The 26,131-nt window shown below is 41.0% G+C and overlaps 1 protein-coding gene across 7 annotated transcripts; it reads right to left on the bottom strand.

Annotated features, from left to right (window-relative positions):
- Positions 1–25,801, bottom strand: C1H19orf12 (chromosome 1 C19orf12 homolog). Of its 7 annotated transcripts, none has more exons than XM_072632108.1 (3): positions 25,537–25,801; positions 7,716–7,895; positions 1–3,077 (listed from the first exon to the last, which is right to left on the bottom strand). In XM_072632108.1, exons 2-3 carry the CDS (start codon positions 7,873–7,875, stop codon positions 2,812–2,814), a joined length of 426 nt encoding a protein of 141 aa, XP_072488209.1. In that variant the 5' UTR covers positions 7,876–7,895; positions 25,537–25,801; the 3' UTR covers positions 1–2,811. The 7 variants fall into 7 exon arrangements, with proteins under 7 accessions (XP_072488209.1, XP_072488206.1, XP_072488210.1 ...); XM_072632105.1 differs by lacking the exon at positions 25,537–25,801 and adding an exon at positions 24,798–25,446; XM_072632109.1 differs by lacking the exon at positions 25,537–25,801 and adding an exon at positions 24,628–24,787.
- Between the last annotated feature and the right edge of the window lie 330 nt (positions 25,802–26,131).

The following is a 26,131-nucleotide window of genomic DNA, read 5'->3' as shown; positions in this document are numbered from 1 at the left end:
TAGTTTTTAAAAGATCTGGAGGTTTTATTGAAATGCAAGATTAACATGAGACAACAGTATAAAGTAGCAGTCATGCATAACAGGATCTTAGGGTACATTTAAGAAGGTCTAACATCCAGTAATGACATGATAATCCCACTAAACTCTGCCTTGGTCTCAGATAACATCTGGAGTATTGTATTCAATTCTGGCTGCCATATTTTAGGAAGGACATTGATAAACTGGAGAGCAACCAGAGGAGAAAAATCAGGATGGTCAAGGTCAAGCCCTACACGGTCTAACTAAATGAACTCGGGCTGTTTAACCTGGAGAAGAAAAAACTGGGGAGTGGAGGGGAGCAGATATTACAAACATCTTCTGGTATCAGAAGAGCTGTCAGGTGGAAAAGAGATTAGATTTGTTCTACTTGGACACAGGGCAGAACAAGGAGGAATTGAGTGAAAATTACAGAGGGAAATTTAAATTTGATATAAAAATTAAAGCTATATCAAAATGGAATAGGCTCCCCTAGGAAGTAATGGGTTCCCCTCTCACTGGAGTTCTTCAGGCAAGCAATAGAAGACCCTTTGTTAAACATATTGCACAGGGAGATTCTTTTCAGACTGGACTAGTGCCCCTTGAGGCCCCTTCCAAGTTTGTTAATTCTGTGTGGTTTTCTCCCTTTTGTGCCCTGTAAGATCATATTTATTCTTCATTTCCATTTTGAAAAAATAAAGCCATTATAATAAATTCCTAATTTCTGCAGGTTTTTATATTTATTAAATTATATTTATGATTATAGAATTTGATGTATTTTTGTAACTACAATGAAATAAGTGTCTTCTGATTCAAATGCACACTAAAAGATCTTTACTGTTTTTTCAAAATCAAGCCAAGATGGTAAGTTTTCCCTTTACACAGAAAAGAAAGCAACTTTATACAAGTTTGTTACAAATCAGAAGAAAACAACCCAGCTTCAAACATTATACAATTCAAATTCTGACTTTAGGTAATATAAATCTTTAGTGATTGCACATGGGAGTTTGGAAGTGAACAGGAAAAACGAGGCAATGTCCAACATGATTATCAAAAACACATCCAAATGTCATCAGGGCTATGTCATGTCAGTGGCACATATGTGGGAAAAAACAGAATATAAACTATGAGAACGCAGCCTGTGACATGCTATTCTAACATGGAAGAGAAAGCTCATTTTGAAGAAAGGTTTCATGAGAAATACAGGCTTCATTCCAATGTAGCATCATCTTTAGTATTCTCCAGCTTTGATTTTTCTATACCATGGATGTAAATGAACCCGGGCTTTGGGTCAGCTTGAACTTTCCTTTATTAAAAAAGAAACAATCCACAAACTAACTGAAAAACTGAGGTTCTAAGTAGCTGTCACCCACAAATTGACCATCTTCTTATCACTACAGCAATTCTTAGCAGAGACAAACCTGGGCTAGTGTCTTTCTCAGCATGCTGCTACTTAAGTGCAGTCATCACCCTGATTTTCTATTCTTACCCAAAGAACCTGGGAATTTATGAAGGAATTTCAGTTCCCTCTCAGCAACTACTAGAAGTTGGGGGTGTGGGGGTGGCAGTACTGAGGGAACTACACTTACATATCCTAGCAGTAGCCCAGACGGGGAAGGCTAAACTTTCTGAAAAATCTGTGTCTAAGTTAAGTTCACATCAACTCAAGGGAGTTTTGTTGTGTATGTTTTCAATATAAAAGGATGATTTATAAGCTACAGCACAATCCTTAATTCCAGGTTCTGGTAGTATCTAGTTCATCTGGTAAACTGTTCTGGAAAGCATTATAGAATGGTCACCATTAAATAAATGAGAAAAAGAGTTTATTCAGAAAAGATTAATCTGCATTTTTCCTTTGCTGTAAGAAATACCCCTTACTAAATGTTTTAAGTGGAGCATTGCAGAAACTCAACACATCAATTAGCAAGTCAAAGGAACTATTTGTGAGAGGTAGCTCATGATCCAAGGAAAGAAGAACTAATAAGAGTTTGTTCTGAAAATAACCACTTAAAATTTAAAAAAAATAATTACCCTCATTTTATAGATGAGGAAAGTGAGGCACTGAAAGGTCAAAGGACTTAGACACAAACACTGAACAGCCTCTGTTATATTTCTTTCTTCAGTACTATGGGACTTCATTGAAATCAGCAGATTACTCTTCCCCCTTGCTGAGAATTTCACGGTGATTCAGATTCTTACGTCAGGGACGTGTACAATGACAGGGAGAAGTAAGAGGTGAAACACATTTTCACAACTGCTCTCTGTTAAAAACCGTGAAGGCAGAGGGGGCACCATCAACAGGAAACTAGTACCTAGGTGCTACAAAAAAAGTGATTGCAAGAAAGAGAACTGAAAAGTAGTCCAAAAAGCAATTAAGTATGATCATCTTTTTAAACAGCCTTGTGAGAGATGAAATGAATTTAGAAAAGTGCAATTAATATTTGCAATAAGCAAACCTTCCTGTCGATTTTTTTTGTTTTTGACAACTTCACAGTCAGAAGTATGTCAATGGGCATCACTATGAGCAGGATCCTGAACCACAGTTGTTTCACAGATAATATTGGGAACATACTACAATATTTCCTCAGTAACTTAATATAAATTAGGTAGTTTGACCCAATTTTGTGATAACTCAAGGATCAAGAGTTTCTGGAGAAACTCACCCAGAATGAGGGTGTTCCGGTACCTCAAACATAAGTAGCAGCAATTACTAGCTATTTTTCTACACTAAAGTCATCAAAATCATCCAAATGAAAATCCCAGCATCACATAGTAAAAACCATTCACTGGAGAGGGCTAGTCTCCATACTGTACTTCTGCTTGAAGCGTTTGTGTGACATAATTTACAACAACTGATGCCAGTTTCTGCTGAAGGGCTTCACTCCCCATTACCAGTGCAGTCAGCTGCACCGCATCCATCCAGTCCAAGTCTCTGATAACGGCAAAGGCTTCGTTAAAAAGCTTCTGTTGCTCAATAGGGGGCAGTTCCATTATGATCTGAGGAATTGGTTTAAATTGTCCACTAGTCATCCAAGCACCAAGTAGGCCACCAACTGTCCCCCCTAGAAAACAAATAAAGATTAATTAGTTATGATTCTCTCATAAATTATACTTAAATTCTTATCGATCAGGACAGTGATAGGAGAAAATTCTATCATCATAGGGAGTAGTTCTGCAGTCAAAGCAAACTGACCATTGTCCCTAGATTACTAGAGTTGTAGGGCAGGTTTATGTGGCCAAAGTCCACTCAACTTAATAAATACTCAAACACATTCTGCCTTTGCTAGTATTCTCAATTTACAGATGCAAAATGGTACATACATGATTTCTACTGGTGTCACAAAGAGCCACAATTATACTGAACCAAAATTGTCTGGGTGTGTGTGTGTGTGTGTGTGTGTGTGTGTGTGTGTGTGTGTGTGTGTGTGTGTGTGTGTGTGTGTGTCTGTGTGTGTGTGTGTGTCTGTGTGTGTGTGTGTGTGTGTGTGTGTGTCCTATTACTCCATGAATCCTTCCAGTCTTATTACACATTTATTCACCTTCACACACACTGGGATGAAACATAACTGGCTTTACCGTTACCGCCATGGTACTCTATTTCCTGTCTCTGTACCTTTGCCCTGGCTGCCCCAACGTCTGGAATGTGCCCCCTCCTCTGCTTCCTGGAATCCTCCACTTCCTTCCAGCTTGAGAGCTGAAATTCAGCCTTTCCTAATGCCCGCATTAACAGTGCCTTCCCCACAAGAGTGTCTGGCATCTATCAAGTACATACCCTAGATGTGTTCATGTTGTCTCCCCTTGCTAGATTTAGAGGGAAGGAGCAGCTTCACTTTTGCCTTCATTATCTCTACTGCCTAGAATATAACAGGCACTGGATAAATGCTTGGCAATTGAGTGATTGCTTGGATTGATTAATTGGTTATCAAATTCTCTATTTCCACTGAGGAACAGAAGATACAGAGAAATGAGAAGTGAGAGTCACTAACACATTGATGAAGTTGAACCATCTCTTCCTTATGAGTAATGATATATAGCTTCTGGCCTGCACAGTCTAGAGAGTTCCCCTTCATTCAACTAATAACTTACATTTAGGGTTTGCATACATTATATCACTGGATTCTCCCAACAACCTTGTGAAGTAAGGATTTACCTCATTGTACTTCATCTGTAAAATGGGGATAAGAGACTCATTCAAGATTACTCAGCTCCTAAGTGGCAGAGCCAGGATTTGAACGAAAGTCTTTTATTCTAAATACAGTCTTCATTCCAACCAACAAAAATAGTAAGAGATGTTTGTCAGTGCTCCCTCACCAGCGGGTAAGAAGGCTCTTTGGTCTTTTTTTTTAATGTACAATCATGTTAAACCTATTTCCATATTAGCTGTATTATTAAAGAATCAGAACAAAAAGGAAAAACCACAAGAAAGAAAAAAAAACAGCGCAAACAGCGTGCTTCGATCTGCACTCCAACTCCACAGTTATTACTCTGGATGTGGTTAGTATTTTCCATCATGAGTCTTCTGGAATTGTCTTGGATCACTGTGTTCCTAAGAAGAGTTAAGTCTATCACAGTTCATCATCACACAGTGTTACTATTACTTTGTACAATGTTCTCTTTGATCTGCTCACTTTACTCAGCATCAGTTCATGTAAGTCTTTCCAGGTTTTTCTGAACTCTGCCTACTCTTCATTTCTTATAGAACAATAATATTCTATTACATTCATATACCACAACTTATTCAGTCATTCCCCAATTGACAGGCATCTCCTCAATTTCTGATTCTTTGCCACCACTAAAAGAGCTGCTATATTTTTGTACATGTGGGTCCTTTTTCCTTTTTCATCTCTTTGGGTCCTTTTCCCTTAGGATCATTTTGGGATACAGACTCTTTGCTCTTGAAATAAAAGTCTTTCTAAGGCTATACACAACATCCCAAGGTATATGGAAACAAGACAGTAAATTAATGTGACCAACTGTTTCTTCTTCTTCCTCCAACAGTCTGGAGATAGGGGAAAGGGAAAAATATAACCCACTTTTTCTTTTTTAATTAGCTTAAAGCTAATTAATTTAAATGGCAAACATGTGCCATTTAAAAAATGAGAGATTTGAGACACAAATGACTTTTTGGATCACTGGTAGGTGACACCCAACTAGGACTGCCAGTACACCAAGTCTAAAGGATGGTACAATGTAAGGGTGGGACCTGCAGATCAGCCTTCTCACTACCTGCTTCCCAAGACCCCCATGAGCATGCCACCACTGACCCAGTTCTGCTATAGAAAGCCATATAAAAGCAAGGTTACAGAAACCATTCTCTCTGCCCTCTTCACTGTTAAGAGGGAAAACACCTGCCAAACACTGACGCAGTAACAAGCATACAATGCTCATCTCTTTCCCAGCAGGACAAAGCATTCCAAAAATGGCTAATTTACAAGTTTTACTGAACTTTTCCCCAGGATGATAGTGAAACACTTAAAGCCGACAAGAGTTGCACTCTTCTACACTAAACCTTTATGAGAACATCAATAATTGATTTAGAGCAGCACTTAATGCAAAAAGTCACAAGGAATATCGACCAACAAGTTACTACTACTCTGAAGAAGAAAAAAATTCCTTTTGTTTTCTAACTAGAATTATCTACCCACCCATGAAAAGACAGTAGTAGCTTATCCCTTGGATTTGGTTTTGAGACACCCCACTCTGAGTTTTCATGCAAATTCTATAAAATAAGAAGAGCATGCCCCCGCCATCTCCATGACATCTGAGCACTGCTTCATGCTAAACTACAGCTCCTTTCTTTCATTTTTGTCAATTCTAAAATATTTATAAAGGTTGGGAGACTAGAGGTTATGAGATGTTATTTGGCAAAGAATGAGGAAAGGTAATTTCTTTCTCAAGTCACTTTTGGGTGAGCAAGAAGCATATGTCAGAACTTATTGGTTCATACATAATTTGGAAGTGGAAAAATAAAGACGAAAACATGTGGACTAATTGTTCACACTACTTTTTCCACCAGTGAATAAAGAAATCACTGTCTTTCATCACAACTTGACTGCAATCCCACCTGGGCTTTGGACTTTCTGGATAACCTAATTCAAACTCCCTGTGCCTTAGTTTCTCCACCTGTACAAATAGAATACTACAATATAACTCAAATGTTAAGAAGATGAGACTTAATAAAGCACACTAAATCACCATGATAATACCAATTAAAATAGATTGGAGAACACTTCAACTGAGTGGTACCTCTAGGGAAGTCCTATCTGGCCCAGTCACTGAGTCGGCCTTGTAACACCACATGTGAGTGACAACTTGGCCGATTTTCTGATTTCATCAGAGCCTGTGGCTGAGGCTCCAACTGTGAGTCAGACGGTCCAATCTTCCAATGCTAGGGTGCACTGGAGTTTCTTCTACTCTCAAGCCTAAGGGATAAACTCAGTTCTGTGCCTCAAAGCAATGATGATCTTTTGACAAGGTAATTATCAGATCCAGCTGCACTGTACTCTTGGGGAATCAGCCAAAATATTTATTCATTGCCTAGAAATTGTGTGTCTGTTTGTGTGAAACAAAACACACCCAATCCCCCCACCTCAACCTTATCCATTTTTACCACAGTCCTAAAATGGAAATAGATAGTAAAACAAGATGACAGAGATACCATCCTGGGGATGGTTTTCTTTTTTTCTTTCCACTATTGTTTTTAATTATATGATGTCTCATCATCAAGACCTTGTAGGGTTCCTGGAGTCCAGTGTGAGTGGGAATGCTGTCCCATAAGAAGCATCTCTATCTATTAAAGTGGTTAGTGATGATACATGCAAGCTAGTATTCTTGGGTACAAATAAGGGTCAAGAATGAATGAATGAATAAAAAAACATTTATTAAGCTCTTACTATGTGCTAAGCACTGGGAAAACAAAGAAATAAACCATGACAGTTCTTGCTTTCAAGGAGACTGAAATGTAATGGAGAAGATAACATATAGAGGAAAGTTCAGCTTCAGAGAAAATCCAACTAAGTGGTACTTAAGAGTGCTGCATCAAGGTGAAGTCAGACCCCAAATCTCCTCAAGGCAGTGAAGAGTAGTGGTTTGACATGGGCATTTTCTCTCTGAACTTCTTGCTTTAGCTTCTTAATACTGGGAGGAATTGTCTCTTCATTATGTGAAGAATTAAAATGTTGATTTTAAATGTTACCTTCAGTGTTAATATATTCTTTCATGCAGAATACCTAAAATGGTTCATCCCTCCATCCCCATTTGTTGAAATTCTATAATCCTTCAAGACCCAGTTCAACCACCACCTCCCCAGACAAATCTTTGCTGGGTTCCCCTAGTGAAAAATCATCCTTCCTTTCTCTGACCCTTAACCACATTCTGTACATCATTTATGTACTTACTATGGTCTATTTTAGAATACTATTTTTGCGCATGTTGGGTATCTCTGCCTTCCCAACTAATTGTAAGGTTGCTATCTCCACCTGGTATTGTGTGTGTGGGTGGGTGTGTGTGTGTGTGTGTATGTGTGTGTGTGTGTGTGTGTGTGTGGTACTTGATAAATATTTGCTAAATTATATGCACAAAGCTATTTTTAAAGCACAGAACCTTGCCTGAATTATCATGTGACACGAAAGGTATACATGTGGACAATATCACTGAATCTTTCTCTAGTTTCAGTGGCTACATCAGAGAAAGAGACTTACCAACAGCTATTCCTGGGGGGCCGCCCACCAAACCCCCAACAAAAGCCACGGCCCCTGCCACCAGCGCCCCTTTCCCTGAATGCTTGATGGCAGCCTTCATTTTTCTCTCCTCTGAAATAGTGCAGAGCAGTTTCATAATATCTTCTACCCTGAGTGGCATTCTGACTGGCACAGGGTTCCCTGGAAACAGAGTATTTTAAAAGAATTAATTTAACAGTATTTCCATTCAAATGTTCACCACCTTCCTAGGCTACTGAACAAAATGAACCCTGTTCTCTAAAGAGAGAAGTCTCCTGGGTACAAGACAGAAAGGATCAATTTTTGTGAAAAACGTCTCCTCAGATAAAGAGGAGCAAAGTTTAGTTAATAAGCAAACAGAAACAGAGCCGATTAAGGGTCGTCCTTGCTTTCTGACTGACTGCTGATTTATGATCAGATTTCAAAAGAAACCACTGTAGCCATCCATTTTAGTGTTTCCTCATCCAAGTAAATCAAGTCTGTCCTCTTGCATCAGCCATTTTTCTACTGACTCCGGCAATCCCATGAATGGCAGAATTATTAAAATTCTGGTTTCTATTTTTCCCTTTCTGGTACAATTCATGTGTCTGTGAACACAAAGGTAGGATATTTATGTTGAATGGGTCATTGCCTTTATGATGGCCTTTTTTTTTAAAAAGTTACTGTTGCTGAAAGCAGTGCTTTTTTTAATACAAAAATCAACAGAGAAAATCTCTACTAAAATAGATTGCTATTATGAAGTATCTCTCAAGAAAAAAAAAAAAGCAAGAATTAAAGTATTTTGTTGTAATCCCCTGTACCTACCTGACTACTACCCAGTTACAAACACATGCTTAGGTAGACACATACTTTCTCTGATAAAGGACCAGCTCTATGATTGGTTCACTATAATCCACAAAAGAGTGTACTGTTCTCTGCCCCTTTACAAAGCAGAATTAGAGAGTCCTCAGGCATTTAACTATATTTGCAGAATCCTAGAAACAGAGAATTTTAGAGCTAGAAGGGGCCTCACTTAGTGAGGCTTGAAAACAATGGCCCTAATTGCGCAAACATTTTTCAACATGTTGCTACATTCAGAGCACTTTCTACACCAGAACACAGCCCTCTCATGCTTAGTTTTTACATTTTTGTTTTCCCACAGGCCTTCTCAGGTCCAGAATATGTCAACCTTGTGCAAGAAAAAGCAACTGGGGAAAGGGTATGAAGAATAACTGAAGGAAAACACTCTGTTGCCTAGGAAGCTTCTCAAAATGACAACGCAGGCAACTCTTTTTGAGGGACAAGGTCAGACAGGTTCTGGGGCTGGAGAGCGAATTAACTCTATTAAAACCCAAGGTGCCTCTCTTCCCTGACCCTTCTACAATAATACTTGCAAGCTTATTTCTATCAGAACGCCATTCCACACATTCCTCATCTGTTCAGACATTATCATTTAAGCAGTCCTTCTATTCAGTTGCTCTGGGGTGAGGGGATGGTAACAACTGCGTGGAAACCTACACACTTCACTTTCTGGTTTGGATCTAGGAGAAATTGTTAAAAAGATGGAAATCATGTTAACTAAAGGCCTGGGAACATTTAAAAAGGAAAAAAAACAAAACTGAAAAAGACTTTGCAATAGAATAAGGAACACTGTCCCATTATAATCAAAAGCTGGGTCTCTGAATGAAGGGAAGTTTGTTTAAAAGGAGGATGGAGTCTGCCAAACGTGATCGTCAGACAGGGCAAGGAAGAAAGGAAGGTGCCCCTCTGCTGCCCAGCAGAGTCCAGTTAGGTCACAGAGGTCACAGCAGGAGATAGGGAGACTGAGTGAAAAGCAAACCAGCCAGAGTGCCGAAGGCTTCTACTGAAAGAAAAGTTAAAGAACTTATTAAATGAGGAGATTTGTAAAGAAAGTGCTATGTGCACAGTAGGCATTTAACACATGTTTGCTAAAGAGATTTGGATTCCCTGTAATTTCAGCAATGCTACAGTTAAAAAAAAAATACATTAAAAACTCTATTTTGTGCCCTTTACTTCACCCCCCACTTCTCCATCTTGCCCACAAGGGTACTGTGAGAAATATTTGGTGAAGCACCTTCACAAGCTCAAACAACATGATGTCTAGCATTGGATGGGAGGATGGACAGCAGCTTTCCAACTCTAAGGTCTGTGATTCTACGAGTGAAATCAGCAAACAAGCATTTATTAAGCAGATAGTGAGTGCCTAGCACTGCTTGTTCCTTTTTAAATTTACTGCTAAAAACATTAAAATATTTGGTAAAGGAATTTATCACGACCCTATACCAGAAGTTAAATTTTGCAGAGCCCACACTATGACAGGGGATGGGTCAAAACATTACAGATACTTTGCACTGACTAAACAGAATGAAATTAAAAAATATTTCCTAACTTTTAGACATCAGGATAACCCAGGAAGCAAAATTCCTGACAACCCATAAGTCTTCTCTGGCCCAAGCAAAGACTTTTGATACATGAGATGTAAATTCTATAGCTATATTTTCAACGGAAAGAATGTTGGATTTGGAGTCAGGGAACTTGGTTTGAGTCTTTTCCTACCTGTGTGACTCAAGGAACCTCTTCCAATCTCAGCTCATAGGCAAAATGAGGGTGGGTGGCCTTGATGACTTGCTTCTACAGTACCTTCCAATTCTTTTTAGCTTCTTTACAGTGTTATGATTGTTTACGTACATCTTCAGCCCTACTGGGACATAAGTTCCATAACTCCATTCACTCAACAAACTTGCTAAGAATCTGCTGCATAGAGAACCCTGCTCTGGACATTACTGAGAGATACCAAGTTTATCTACCACACTATCCCTTCCCTTACTGAGGCAGCACAACACCACAGGATCACTGCATTAGAAGTACAAAATAAATGTTATAGGATATCTGAGGAGGAAGGCTGCTGTTACTCACCAGGGGGATTAGGGAAAACTTTCTACAGGAGGTGCCATTTATGCCCCATTTTGGAGAATGGATAAGAATTCAACAAATGAAGGGAGGGGGAGGGAAAAGGAATAGCCTGAGTAAAGGCAAAGAAGCAAGAAAACATGCACTAGGAGATCAAGAGACAAAAATTCAACCTTTTCAGCTGCTGTATAGAGGTTGGTAATATGGAAAAAAGGTGCAAAAGATAGGATGGTTGTGAATGTCAAACAGAGGAGTCTCAACTAGACTTGGGAGGCCATAGGAAGGCACTGAAGATTTACAAGAAATATGATGATCTGACAGATATGCTATTCCTTGCTACACTAATAGAGTATTTATCAGATTTATGGAGAAGGAAAGAATTTTTGACTAAAGACATAGAAAACATTATGAAGTGCAAAATGGATAATTTTTGATTACATTAAATTGAAAAGTTTTTGCACAACCAAACCCAATGCAACCAAGATTAGGAGGGAAGCAGAAAACTGGGAAAGAATTTTTGCAACTAGTGTCTGTGATAAAGGCCTCATTTCTAAAATATATAAAAAACTGAGTCAAATGTACAAGAATACAAGTCATTCCCCAACTGATAAATGGTCATAGGATATGAACGGGCAGTTTTCAGAGGAAGAAATTAAAGCTATCTATAGTCATATGAAAAAATGCTCTAAATCACTATTGATTAGAGAAATACAAATCAAAACAACTCTGAGATACCACATCACACCTATCAGATTGGTAACATGACAAAACAGGAAGATGATAAGTGTTGGAGAGGATGTGGGAGAGTTGGAACACTAGTTCACTGTTGGTGGAGTTGTGGCTCGTCCAACCATTCTGGAGAGCAATTTGGAACTACATCTAAAGGGCTACAAAAATGTGCATACCCTTTAACCCATCAATATTGCTTCTAGGACTGTATCCCCAAGAGATCATAAAAATGGGAAAGGGTCCCACACATACAAAAATATTTGTAGCAGCTCTCTTTGTGGTGGCCAAAAACTAGAAATCAAGAGGATGCCTATGAATTGGGGAATGGCTGAATAAACTGTGGTATATGAATGTAATGGAATACTATTGTGCTATACGAAAAGATGAACAGGAAGACTTCAGAGAGGCCTGGAAAGACTTATATGATCTGATGTGGAATGAAAGGAGCAGAACCAGGAGAACTTTGTACATAGCAACAACCACAGTGTGCAAAAAATTTTTCTGGCAGACTTAAACTTCATTGCAATGCATGGACTTAAAATATTCCCAATGGTCTCTTAAGGCAAAATGCCTTCCACATCCAGAGAAAGAACTATGGAATTCGATCACAGAATGAAGCAGATCATTTTCTTTTGCGTTATGTTTTGGTTTGTTTTATGATTTCTCCCACTCATTTCAATTCTCCTATGCAACATGACTAAGGTGAAAATGTATTTAATAGGAATGTATGTGTAGAACCTATATAGAATTGTAGCTGTCTCGGGGAGGAAGTGGGGAGGTAGGGGGGAAGGAGGAAGAGGAAGGGGAAAAAAATCTAAGATATATGGAAGTGATTGTAGAACACTGAAAACAAATAAAATTTAAAAAAAAAGAAATATGATGATCATGTTGCACCCCACCCCAATGCTTGGCAGGCACACATCTACTGTACTGAACTTGATTTGGGGGTGCTCCATTTTAGGAAGAATATTAAAATGTAAGAGGGCAAACACGATGGTAATGGGACTGAAAACCACACATATAAGGATCTACTGAAGGAAGGGGAAATATTAAACCTAGACAAGAGTTGACTTGGAACATGAGAATAAGGGGAGCATGAAAGCTGTGCGTTATCACACAGAAGAGATATGAAGCTTGTTCTGCTAGGCCTTAATTCTAAGAGCAAACAATGGAAGATGAAGACAGACAGATTTAGGTTCAATGTAAGAAAATCCTCCTATCCTCCTAAATCAGAGGTATACAGGGGAAGATAAGTAGTGATGAAGTGGAGAGGTGTCTGTGTCTGTGTGTGTGTTCAAGTTTAGTAGGAAAGAGGAGAGGGGCCAAGAAGCTCAATGCACTGGAAAGATCAAGAAGGCTTGTTTAACATTTAGGACACTTGAACATATCTGTAAGCTGGTGAAAAAGAGTCAGCAGAAAAACAAAGATTGACAATGCATAGAAAGAAGATCTCTGAGGAATCATGAGAAAGGGTCTCTGGAACAAGATCCTTGAAGAGGCAGGAAGGAATGACTGAAGGCCCTGGTAAATGTATTTACCTTACTAAGGAATAGTAGAGATACTTCCTCTTTTGTGACCACAGGGAAGGAGAAATGATGTTGCTGAAAAGTTCTGAGGAATAAAGAAGAATGAGGAGAGTTGTGTTGAATAGCCTCAGTCTTCTCAGTGAAGTACAAGACCTGCTTGTATGATATGAATTCAACACAAAGGGAGAAGAAAAAGGTGAAGGAAAGTAATGAAGAGAAAATTTAGAACAGATCCTGTGGGGGAAACAAGTAAGGGAGTCAATAAGGGTAGAACATAGGGCCTATCAAGCAAGCAGCAGGAGTCTAGCTGAGATGATATAACAACTGTGTAATGGGTGAAAGACCAATTTTGTGATTTTCTCTATTATTGTTTAGTAGTCCTATGGAAGAAAAATTTTAGAAGACGGCTAAGAGTTAGCAAAAGAAAAGGTATAGATTGGGAGGAGGTTACCAAGGGATAAGGATTTGCAGGACAGAAATGGTGAAACGTAGGAGGAACAAGGACAGTATTCCCCCATGGCATCTTGCACCAAGCCTCACACATGGTAGGTGATCTATAAATATTTATCCAGTAAATGTATAAATATGCACTTATTACAAAAAACTTCATCAAGTTTTCTAAATGATCCTGCGCAGACCTCAAACAGTGAAGATACTTTCTGTTTTTCATCTCCTAGGAAACAACGCTGCCTTCCTCTTCCCTGACCCCATTCCCAGCTCCCCATTCTCAAAACTCTTTACAGCATATTACACAAGTCTAAGCAAAAATGTTTTGCTATCCACTGACTGTTTTCCTAGAGACTATTTTTTTTACATTAATCTTTCTTTAAGCTTCTATTGCATAAGATAAATACACTAATTCCAACACTGAACATTTTCTCAATAGTCCATTTCACCCACTTCTATTACAATGTGTTTGACGACTTCATATTTTGTGTACTCAACAAACCCCATGTTCAAAAACAGGGGGTATCGCTATCCTGGGAATAAGCTCTACTCAATTCTTCTAAGGACTTAATATAATTAAGCAAATGACTTGGGACAGTAGGAAGAGCACTTTACTGATAGTCAGGAGATTTGGGTTATAGTTCCATCTTTGTCACTAACTAACTGTGTGGATTTCCCCTTTCTGAGCCCATTTCTTCTCCTGTAAAATAACTAAAGAATACTAGATGATCTTTAAGGTCCTTTCCAGATCCAAGTCTATGACTTTGGAAACAGTATAGTGTAAGCTCCAGGAATCCAAGACTTCATCCAAATTTTTTATCTTCCCCCCCCCACCCCAAGTAACCCAGTATTCTGCACATAGCAAGCACTTAAAAAATAAATATCTATTGAACTGAATGGAAATATAAGGTTTGTTTTTTTTTTCTGGGATGGTTTGTAAGGAAGTCTGTGAAATAACTACCTGGTTGAATAATGAATGGATAACTGACTATACCTGTTCCATACTGATCTGCCCACTGGATGTATTTAAAAGACATCACTGAAGAAATAGATATGTCAAAATGTGTGGGGGTCCACATGTTTCACTGTAGCTGCTTCCTGTGAGGCTTTCACTTTGATCACATGACCATTTTGACAACTTTGGTCCAAGAAGAAGGGTACAAAGACCAATTAAGAGCTGTTAACAGCCCTGATCATCCCTGCCCTTTCCTGCTGTTAGCCTGTTTTGAAAGGCATTCTGTCATTCAAGAAAGGATGGTGTTTTCTTTTGCCTCAAGGAAAGTGTCCCTGTGAAATGGGGGAATTATGGTTGCAAGCTAGCACCTGCTGGGGAAGGGAAGAAAAAGAGGATGAGGCTGGAATACAGACCTAGTACTTTTAAAACTAAATATATTGCTGCCCATTCGGCTAAAGACCAGAGGTCTACCTGGTACTCCCCTTGATTCCCATGTGGCAAGGTGGTAAGCTTATTTTGTAGGTAAGTACATTCAACTATGCTCTGCCCAATAGGGATTGCTGCCTTCATGTGCTGTCTATAAAGGCAGGTTAGCTAACTGAAACAAGTGCTCTATCCTTGGATAAGTTATACTGATCTGATTATTCACCTGAAGCTGACATTAGAATGAAAAGGCACCTCAATAAACTCCAGAGGGTATCCACAGTGGATGAGAAGCAGTACATTCAGAAAACTTTAATGTAAACTAAATGTAGATAAAATGAATTGTAGTTCTAATCTATTAAGAGAGCTGAGTTTGGTACACAAAAGAAGCCTTTGGTGTACCTTTTCATAGAGAATTCTTTTGTAAAGTATATCATTCACCCCCTCTCCCAACTTCTATTTCATGAATTCAGATTTTTACATACTGGATATTCTTAAAGAGTGAATGCGGTAGCTATTGAAGAAGAAATAGCATTCTCGGGGATTCTCTGATCATACTCTGGAAAACCTCAGATTTGGAGGCAATCTGAAGACATCTCACCTTCCACAACCTTACAAGTAGCAATCTTATTGCAGAAATGATTTTTTAGGAGCACAGTCTAATTCTATGTAAAGAAGGATACAAAATGATAATAAACATGTGTCTTATTTCATCCCTCATCTTCCCAGGAAGAAAGAGTTGACCACAATTTTAGTCCCAGATTACAAAGTCAAAAATGCTAAGTGACAATAACCTGTTCTCTTTTGAAACAATCTCACATAACTGCACCATGCAACTAAGTAAAATATGCTCAGTGTACTGGAAGTGGGGTCAGCTGGGGTCAGTGAAGGAGAGTAAAAGGAAGGAAGCCTGGAAGGTTGGAGCTATGTTTCAATGGCTTCACTCCAAAGAGCACCATTGACCATCGCTTTGGGAGTCCCCAAACATTTAAGTCCCTTCTCTTAGGAGCAGTACTGGCTCAAACACAGCTGCCTAAATCCAAGGGGAAAAATGTATTTTTCACAGAATGACTTCAGAAATATTAACAGCAACAACAGATCTTGGTCACAGAAGAAAGGTTTGTTCCAGCATAGTGAAGTGGAAAAAATGTTAAATTTTGGGTCAGAGGACCTGGGTTCAAATTCCAACTGTCCTTTACATCTGTGTGACTCCGGTACCACCTTTTAAACCTTTCTGGGACTCACTTTCCTCATCCTTAAAATGAGGATGCTATACTATTTGCTCTCTTTTTTTGTTTTGCTTTGTCTCTTCTTTCTTGTGGTTCCTCCCATGGGTTCTAATTCTTCTTTACAATGTAACTAGTGGGAAAATATTTTTAATATAAATGTATATGTAGAGCCTATATCAGATTGCACACTGTCTTGGGGAGGGGAGAGGAGAGGGAGTCCAAACTCATCATCCAGCATTGGTACTGTACTTCATCAGCATCACGGGAGGATGCTACTTTGGGAGGTCTGTGAGTCCTCCCCACACCCCATCATCCTGCCTTGGTACTCCACCTTCCCAGAAGGGCTCCCCCCTACCCCAAGCTCCTTTCCGTATTATATTCTAAGTTCCTCAAGGGCAGGGACTGCCTTTCTTTTTTGGCATTTGTTGTCCCTAGTGCTTAACAGTGCAGATGCTTAATAAATGTTTATTATTGACTACTGGCCGGTCTAAACGACCTATAAGGTCCCTTCCAATTTATGAACCAGCCAAATTAGACTATTCAACATTCCTAGTCCTTATTTTTTGATAAATTCAATTAAAAAACCACAAAAATTTATTAAGCATATACTATGTACAAGACATGGTAGTGAGTGCAGGGGATATTAAGATGAAATAAGATAGATAGCCCCTGCATTCAAGAAGCTTACAATCTAATAGCAGGAATAAAGTAGGTCCACAGACAACTGTATGATACTAGGCAAAAGGTGATTAATCAGAGAAAAGGTCCACACCAAGTTCTATGACCACACAAATCAACTCCAGCAGGAGGAATGAGGGAAAGCTTTGTGGAACTGGTGGTCCCAGAGCTTATCCCTAAAGGAAAGAAAGGAAATTAAAAGACAATGGCCACAAGGAAATCTACTTTACGTATAAAGGATTGCATGAGCAAAAAAGCTGGGAAAAAGGACAGAGGAGAACATGAACTAAGGATGCCAAGGGTCTAGTTTTGCTGAAACACAAAAGTATACAAAGGTAAATAGTGTGAAATAAACTTTTTCAGTCTTATTAAATATAATTCGCTTTCTTAAATTGTACGAGCCTGTTAGCTATTAAGAGGGCTGTCAATCCCACTTTTATTTTTTTTTCTACAATAACTGAAAAGGTGTGGAAATGGTAACAGGACATGAACTCTTTCAGTGGCCATACCTCAAAGGAGTGGAAATTCTGGGTTCCTACCTAATCTCCCACCTAATTCACAATTAGATTTGTCTGTGAGATAGGCCATGGGAACAGAAAGCCCACCTGCCACCCCACTGTAAGGCAAATACCAATCCAAAGCCTTAGTTATTTGTGAAAACCTGGACTGATCTCTTTGATTACAGTCTTCTTAAATTAAATGTTTAGGTCTCTGGGGATAGAAGAGAAAGAGAATAATACTGTATGTCTGATCACTCAGTCGGCAACTAGGCTTACTGTGCTGAACAAAAGAAAGTGACGGTGAAAAAAGAGATGAGATTTAAAAAGCTTCTAAGTTAATGAGAACTATTTACCTCGATGCACCCTGTAATAACTAATATAAAAAGGAACCTGTTGAGAACCTGAAATATGAGCTCAAATGTAATTTCATTTATTTACAAAGGGGCAAAGAAGGCTTTCATGTCCGACTAAAATGAACTCTGCCATGTATAGTCTCCTATTTATCTTCTAAGAGTTACTTCAGGTAGAAATCTGTTTACTGAAAAATTCAATTAAAACCAACTCATCAATATCCCTCCAAAGTCTATAAGCCTAGAGAGAACTCATGCATGAGAAAATAGCATGGGTTTTAGTTAGGGGTATAACCAAGGTCAGATTCAAGAGAGGCCCAGAATTTTCATGAGGAGCATTTATGTTACTTATATCCTCCTGATAATGTAAGTTTTCATCAGTAAGTATAGAAAACTCCAAGTAAACGTAAAAATAAGACATAGAATCAAAATATCAGAATTCCAGAGTTTAAGGGGATCTCAAAATCTGTACATTCAAAATCACATCTAAAAAAGAATTCTCACAACAACATATAGGATAGGTGGTCATCCAGCCTTGACTTGAACACCTCCAGTGAGAGTGAACTAGCTGGACCTCAAAGCAACATATTCTACTTTTGAATAGCTCTACTTATTGGAAATTTTTCCTTACCTCAAATCTAAATTTGCCTCTTTGCAATTTCGACTTATTGTTCCTAATTCTGCCCTCAGGAACCATACAGAAAATGCCTAATCTCTCTCCCATATGATGGACCTTCAAGTCCTTGAATGTTGCTATCTTATCCCCTTCTTCAAGCTAACCAGCCCCACTTCTTCAACCATTCCTCACTCAAAGTCCCTCACCATGTTGGATGCTCTTCTCTGGATACCATCCAGATTATCAATATTCTTCCCAGAATTGAACACAAAATTTGGAACATGATCTGACCAAGGCAGAGTACAAAGAGATAGCCCCTCCTTATTTCTAGAAGGTATAACTCTGTGCTCTCTTAATGCAGCCTCAGACCTAAGATCACATCAAGGTCACATTTAGGATACCACATTACAAGGCTGACACAGTCCACTAATCTCCACAGATCTTTTTCAGACAAACTGATATGTAACCATGTCTCCTCTATCTTACACTCCTGCATAGGTGAAGTTTATTTTTTTTTTAAGATAAGTGTAAGACTTTACACTTACGCCTTTTAAATTTCATCTTCTTAGATCATGTCCATTGCTCTAGCAAAGATAAAAGGTCTTCAGACCCTGACTGTCCTCTATTGTGCCAACTATTCCTCCCAATTTTGTGTCATCTATAAAATTGCTATGAATATTTATATGCCTTTTAGTTATAGACAAAAATGTTCAACAGCACAGACTCAAGTGGACACTCCACTAGAGACCTCTTTCCATGTGAACATGGAACATGACTACTCTCTGAAGCTACCCATTCAAACAGTTCCAAATTCACCCTATTTGAAACTATTCTCTAGCCCACATCTCTCCACCTTTTCCCACAAGAGCATGAGAGACTTTGTCAAACAATTGTCTAAGAATGAGGTAATCAGTATCTACAGCATTCCTATGTGGGAGCAGTCTAGTAGCCTGTCAAAAAAAGGAAATAAGGTTAGTCCAGCATGACTTGTTCTGAATGAAGCCATGCTGGCGCTCTGTGATTATCACTTCCTTTTCTTGATTAGTGAACTACTTTTTTAAAAAAAATATTTTACATGGTCCAGACTTGTGATTTCATCAGTAAGGATACTTACTTCTACCAAGGCAGAGAGGTAACCCTTTTACAATTTAGATTCTTACAGAATTGTTAGGACCCTAAGAGGTTAAATGACTGGCCCAGAGTCACATACCCAGTAGGTGTCAGAGGCAGAACTCAAACCTGGGTTATTCTAGGTCTCAGGCTAATTCTCTAACCGCTACAACAAGGGTCCTTAACCTGAGATCTGTAGATGGATTTCAGAAGTTTCATGAACTTGGGGAAAAAATTCTATCTTCCAAACTAAATGTGTTCTAGAATTTTGCTAGTTTGCATATTCCATCTTCTTTCCTTTTTTGAAAATGCAGATATCTATCTAGATAACTGTTAGAACCTTGTGACTTACCTGTTCTTTATGAATGTTCAAATATCACTAATAGGGACTTACTCGTATCAGCTAATATCTCACCTTCTACAGGAAGCCTTTCCCAAACCCCCTTAATTCTAATGCCTTCCCTCTGTTGATTATTTCCAATTCATTTTGAACATAGTTTGTTTGTACACAGTTGTTTACATGTTGCCCCCCCCACTGGAGGTGAGCTACTTGTGAAAAGAGGCTATCTTTAAGCTTTCTCTGTATCTCCAGCGATTAGCACAATGTCTGGAATATAGCAAGCATTTAATCAATGTTTGTTGACTGAAGGACATCTACTCATTCTTTCAGAATCCAAGGATGTAATTGATTTGGACCTAGTGACTTGAATTCATTAAGGGCAAAGAGTGCTCTTCTAATGTCTCCTTACTTATCTTAGGTATCAATCTTTACTCTCCATTTCCATTCTGACCAATGTCCAAATGTCCAAAGAGCATACTTCTTAGCAAAGAAGACAGCAGAAAATAAAGAACTGCAAGACACTGGCTTTTCTCACTGTTAGTCAGAATCAACCCTTCTACCCTAAGCAGTAGTGTCAGCCCTTCTTTTATCCACTTTCCCCAACATAGCTCACTAACCCAGCCCTTTACAGTGTCTCCTTAGCTTTTGTCCCGGACCTCAGCTCAGTCTCTGTTTCAAGTGCTCCTGACACCATTTTTACATTGCCACACATACTTTTCTATTCATCCTCTGTCACCTGCCTAGGCTTCTGTCTTCTGTTCTTGTCTTTTCAAAGTCTAAGTTGGTTGGTATGCTCTCTGCACAATCATATCAGTGTCCTGGTTTTCCTCGTGAAAGCAATTCTGTGTTCTCAAAATTTCATTGAAAGAGAACTCATAATCACTCTGCTGAATTTTCGTCTGTGAGATCCTACCTACCCTTCCTCTGAAACCTCTATCAAAACCAGGTGCATGTCAGAGTCTGCCCAGCTTTCTTCTTCTTTAGCATAAAATCTAGAAGAGAGCTGTCAGATCCTCCATTCATCATTCCACCCCAGCAACCAGATAGAGGACAGAATCTTTGCTTGTTGATTTTTCCACTTTTTGAAGGATGAAAGTATCTTTTAAGACATTTCAAGAAAGTATTTAGTTGTTTTGCTTGAGAGAACTTGAATCCATTTCTGAAGAACTGAAAGCTTTAGTTGATACTATAGTATGCATCTGTGCAGGGCTGTGCTGTTTCCCAAACTCATATATTTTTTTTTTTGTCCAGGTAACCTGTACTATGCTTCTGTTTCTTCTTTCACCTTCATCCACCATGCTTCCCCCACTTCCATTTATGGTTGCTGGATTTCCTCATACAAGTATACAACATACGAAAGACTGAATGGATTGTACAGAACAAAAGGGTTACTAAACTCCCTTCTAAATGACCTGGATTAACATTAGGACTACTTCTGACCTTGTCCTCTCCCTCTCTCCCTTGGTTATCACTTTTACTTCCAAAGCTTCAAATACCACCTTCAATGAATATGATTCACTCCAGACCCACATCTTAAAAGCAGCTGGAAATCTCTATAGGAATGCACTTCCAACACCTCAAACCCCAAATATTTGAAAATTTAGCTTCTTTTCTTTCCCCTAGATTGACTTCTCCTCTAACTTCACTCAGGACCCCACGTTCAAAATCATGATGGCAATGTTGGTTGTGACAAGGAAGAGAGAGGAAAAGAGTCTAGTTTCTGAGTCCTGTCCTTTTCATTCCCAAGACCATTACCATTACATGTTCTACTCCAGTGCTAAATCCCATAATCCAGTGGTCCATTACAATTGTCACCTTCTACACTTTCCTGCTTCCACCTGTTCCACTTCATGCTACTCCCAAACTTCTCCTCATGCATCTGATCACACCACTCCTCAAAGGCCTCCTACTGCCTATCAAGCAAAATTCTAACCTCCCTGCCTCACATTTAACACCTTCCATATTCTAGTAACACACCCTTCCTTTTTGGCTTGCTCTTGGCACTTCAGCCAAACTCGCTCAAACATTCCCTTTACTCACTCTGTTTCCTATACCCTAAATATCATCTTTTGCCTGTTGATTCCAACCCATCCTTTATGGCAGGCACCTCCTCCAAATAAGCCCCCTCAGTCCTCACAGATGTCACTCTGCTTTTACACTTACTACTGAGAGGCAGGGAAGAGTGTTGAGGGTGGTGGAAAAAATGCTGAACCCTTTCTACTTCTTAGCTATGTGACTGTGGGAAAGTCATTTTTTTCACCTAGGCACCTTCATCACTTCATCTGTAAAAGAGGATAGAGGGGTAGGGGCCTGGACTTGTGATTTCATTGTATTGGGAACTCCCAGAAGAGGAAACTCTTTCTACAGGTGTTAGTCTTAAACAATAGACTACAACAATAAGAGATTGAGAAACTTGTCCAGGGTCAGCAGTCAATGTGTGTCCAAGACAAAACTTGATATCCAATGGTCTCCATCTTGCTCCATCTATAAAATAGTTAAAAATAATATCTGAAGTAAAGTACCTATCTCACAGGGCTGTCTTAAAGATCAAATAAAACAATGTAGGTAAAATACCCTTAAAACTTAGAGCATCATATGTCACCTTTCATATATATAGCTTAAAAATAACATACTATCATGTATTATGGTTATTGATGTTCATGCATTAGTCTTTACTAGCACATATGCTTCATGAAGACAGAAACAGCATCTTCTCAAAGCTTGATTATCTCTTCAATCACCTAACACTGTTTTGCACAGAGAAGATATTTAATACATGTTTGTTCACCTGAATTTTTTCCCTTGGTATATATCAAGGATGAAGACTGCCTCTGTAGAGTGGGACCAGGAACAAACAGGTGCTAACCAAGCAGGTGTTAACTGTTCTAATGCAAAGCAACATTTGAGCCAGCTCATCATCTGCATATCCTAGTCTCTGTTAATATTCAAGTACTGACAAGGTGATTGGGAGGTCATCTAACCCAATTCACCTGCTTTAAAGTACAGATGACACAGTGGCGTAAACAAAATAGCACCCTGATCTGATGATGAGAACTAAAAGATGGATCCACACTCATAATAACAATTCCTATGTGAATACCGATTCATAGTTTTTACAAAGTACTTTCAGTACTAAGCTAAAGGAAAATGGCAATGCTACTAAAAACATAAATGTCACACATTCATTCGTCCAGCCAACCAAGCAACATGGAAAGGCAGTCTTCTGTGACACTAAACACTGAATTTGGAGGCAGTGCACTTGATTTCTGCTTCTGCCTTGGTTACTTATTACCTGTGTGATCTTGGATAAGTTACTCCCCTTTTTAGGACCTGTTTCCTCATCTAAAAAATAAGGGAATATGACTAGATGGTCTCTAGAGTTGCTTCCCAGCTGTAAATCCTAAATTAAGCTAAAATTTGCAGAATAGTTGTGGGAGGCACAGTTAGGTACCAAGTAGGGCAAACAGTGAATCCTGTAAAACAGTTGTATTTACTCAAATTCACAATATTGGAAGTATAATTGTATAATCATTGATTCCAGCCTAGAGGCAGCAAAGTGGCAGAGTAGATACAGACCTCAGTCTGGAATAAGACTTGAGTTCTGGTCTATGACACTTACTAGCTGTGTGACCCTGAACAAGTCACTAAAACATTGCCTGCCTCAGTTTCCTCAACTGTAAAATGGGGATAAGACTACTTTCCTCCCAGGGTTGTTGTGAGGCTCAAATGACATAATAACTGTAAAACACTCAGCACAGTGCCTGGTACATAGCAGGTGTTTAATAAATGCTTATTCCTGTCTGTCTATCCTCCTACCACAACAATGTCAACATGTAATGTGAATGAGCCTGTCACAGGAACCACACTAATCAGGAATTGAGACACGGGAAAATACAAAGGTAATTAAGACATGGAACACACAATCTGGCAATGGGGTACAGAGAATATCTGAGCAACCTTAGAGAACATCCAGTCTATCCCCTTCACTTTAGAGAGAAGGCTGAGGCCCAAGAAAGGCAAAGTGCTTTCTCTAATAATATTATTTATGTTGACCTGTCTAATGAGATTTCAGGTTTTCAAAGCAAATCAAATCTCTATATACTGCCCCAATCTCTCTGCTGACCTCCAATCTCACTTCTCCGACTGTCTTTTAGACATCTTAAACTCAATATATCCAAAACTGAACTTTATCTTCCCCATTAAATCCTCCCCCACCCCACCTTCCCTATTAATATACAGGGTAACACCATTCTCCCAGTCTCCCAGATTCACAACCTACGAGTAACCCTGGATTCCTAGACTGCTGCCAAAGCTTGTCAAGTTCATCTTTATAACCCCTTCTCTCCTCTGAACCTGCCACCACTCTGGTGCAGCCCAGCTGGACTCTTATTGCAATAGCCTGCTGGTGGATCCACCTGCTTCAAGTCTCTCCCCACATCCAATCCATAATGTCCATTCAGGCATTAAAGTGATTTTCCTAAAGCACAGATCTGATCATGTCAACCCTCCCTCCCCCGTCACCCCTATAAACTCCTCTGGCTTCCTACTGCTTCCAGAAGCAGATACAAAATGCTCTGTTCACAACCTAGAGGCTTCATACCTTACCAGCCTTCTTACACCTTACTCCATGACACATTCCTTGATCCAGTGGCACTAACTTCATGGCTGTTTCACAAATAAGACTCTCTATCTCTTGGCATTTTCGCTGGCTGTTTCCCACTCCTGGAAGGTTCACCTCCTCTGTTTCACCTACTGACCTCCTTGGTTTCCTTTAAGTCCCAACTAAAACGTTACCACCTACAGGAAGCCTTCCCCGACTCTTCATAATGCATAATAAGTGCCTTCTCTCTTAATTATTTCCTATTCACCCCATAGGTAGCTTACTTTGTCCAGTATCTGTGTGCACGTGGGTCCGGCCGTCAGACAGTAAGCTCCCTGAAGGCAGGGACTGTCCTTTTTTTCCTTTTTTGTATCTCCAGTGCTCAGTACCCGGCACACAGCAGGAACTTCGCATCTTCACACCATTTATTACTGTCCCCACTACGCAGCCGGGGAAACAGAGGCTTTGAAGAGTTACGCACCTTGCCCAACAGGGCAGTCTTGAAGTCTGAGAGTTCAAGGCTGGCTTCCTGGTGGCAAGGGCAGGCCCCTGGCTCCCTCGGTGCCGGCTAAGAGAGGGCTGCTGTACGGACCGGAGAGCCTGGCTCAGTGAGGATCACCAGGCCCGGTCCGACCCAAGCCGCCTACTTACCACTCCTGGGACCCCGGGGAAGTGGCCTAAGCCTTCTGGATGCACTCGACTCCTCGGCTGGGAGACAAAGGGGCTGGTCAGGATCGTCTGTCCCCCCAGCCCCGAGGGCCAGCTCCTCCGGGGGGCCACCCCCCCTGGCAGGACCCCGGGGCTGCTTCACCCGGCGTGCCCAAGTGGAACAAATGCCCCTCACTGTATCCGGCTGCCCGGGTTTCCTCGGTGACCACAAGCATTCGGTTTTATACATTTAAAACCGGCAGTTTTGGCGCCCAGGGCCCGGCACACCCATGCCCGTGGGCCTGGCCCGACTCGAACACGTCCCTCTGAGAAGGGGTCCCCAGGCTTCGCCAGGCCTCCCGAGGGGTCCTCGAAGGAGGTTCATGAAGAGGCCCTGGGCCGGGGGTCCCACGGTCCCACCGGACTGGGCGGGGGCCCAACAGGGGGGCTTCCCTGTTCCCCGCCCTGCCCTCTCAGGAGGGACGCCCGAGGATGGGCGTTTATGAGGTGGGGCCGTATCTTACGGGCATCCACTTCCGGAAAGCTCCAGCATAGCTGGGGACCGGGGGAGGGCGGGGCGGGGATGGGGGGCACAGCCCCCTCCCGCCCCATAAGCGGCCCCGGGCCAAGGCCTGGGCCCCGCGCCCCGCGGCGCACTCCGGGCCTCGGCCGGTGCTGACTCACGGCCCTCCCACGCCCCGCACTCGCCCCCGCCCCGCACCCACCCCCTTCCCGCTCCTACCTGCCTCTCCCGCAGCGGCCCGCAGCAGTCACGGCCCAGGCCTGCGGCTACAGAACCTGGGAGGTCGGGATGGGAGGGGGAGCCGAGCGGCGCGGCCTCCGTCCTCTCTCCAGGCCTGGAGCCGCCGCCGCCGCGTCCTCGCCTCCCCCCCGCGGCGCTGGAGCTGGGGCGGGCCCGGGCTGGGCCGGGCGGGGGCAGCCTCCGCTCCCGAGGGACCCACGGAGCCCTCGGTGTCCCTGTAGAGGCTGGAGAAGCGTCGGCCGGGGCGGGGAGGTCACCGGGGGTCACTGGGGTCATGGGGGCGGGAAAGGGGCGTGTCGGGAGGGGGGTGTCCCTTGGGGGAGGGGAGTCGTTTAAAGGGTGGGGAGCGTGTCCTGAGGGTCACTGGGAAGGGGATGTGGGGGGGGCACGTCATGAGGGTCATTGGGAAGGGGATGCCACCACTCTGGAGGTCATTGGGGGCGTATCTTGAGGACTATTTGGGGAAGGGGCGTGTCTCTAGGGGTCAGTTGGAGAGGTCACTATGTTTGGAGGGTCCTACAGTTGGGAAGGACTCCAAGAGAACCAGACTGGGGAGGTCATTACTTTGGAAAGG

This window comes from Notamacropus eugenii, chromosome 1 (assembly GCF_028372415.1).
Source record: "Notamacropus eugenii isolate mMacEug1 chromosome 1, mMacEug1.pri_v2, whole genome shotgun sequence".
Taxonomy (NCBI): Eukaryota; Metazoa; Chordata; class Mammalia; order Diprotodontia; family Macropodidae; genus Notamacropus; species Notamacropus eugenii.
The sequence above is the reverse complement of the archived record's forward strand: the minus strand, read 5'-3'. Positions and strand labels throughout refer to the sequence as shown.

Bases quoted from the DNA above. Each gene is read 5' to 3' on its own strand.
- C1H19orf12 (XM_072632105.1), bottom strand. From the start codon at position 25,044: ATGTATAAAACCGAATGCTTGTGGTCACCGAGGAAACCCGGGCAGCCG. The intron at 7,896-24,797 runs GTAAGTAGGCGG...CTCTGTTTCCAG, and splicing joins TCCCCGGGGTCCCAGGAGTG to GGAACCCTGTGCCAGTCAGA. The intron at 3,078-7,715 runs GTAAGTCTCTTT...TTTGTTTTCTAG, and splicing joins CCCCCCAGGAATAGCTGTTG to GGGGGACAGTTGGTGGCCTA.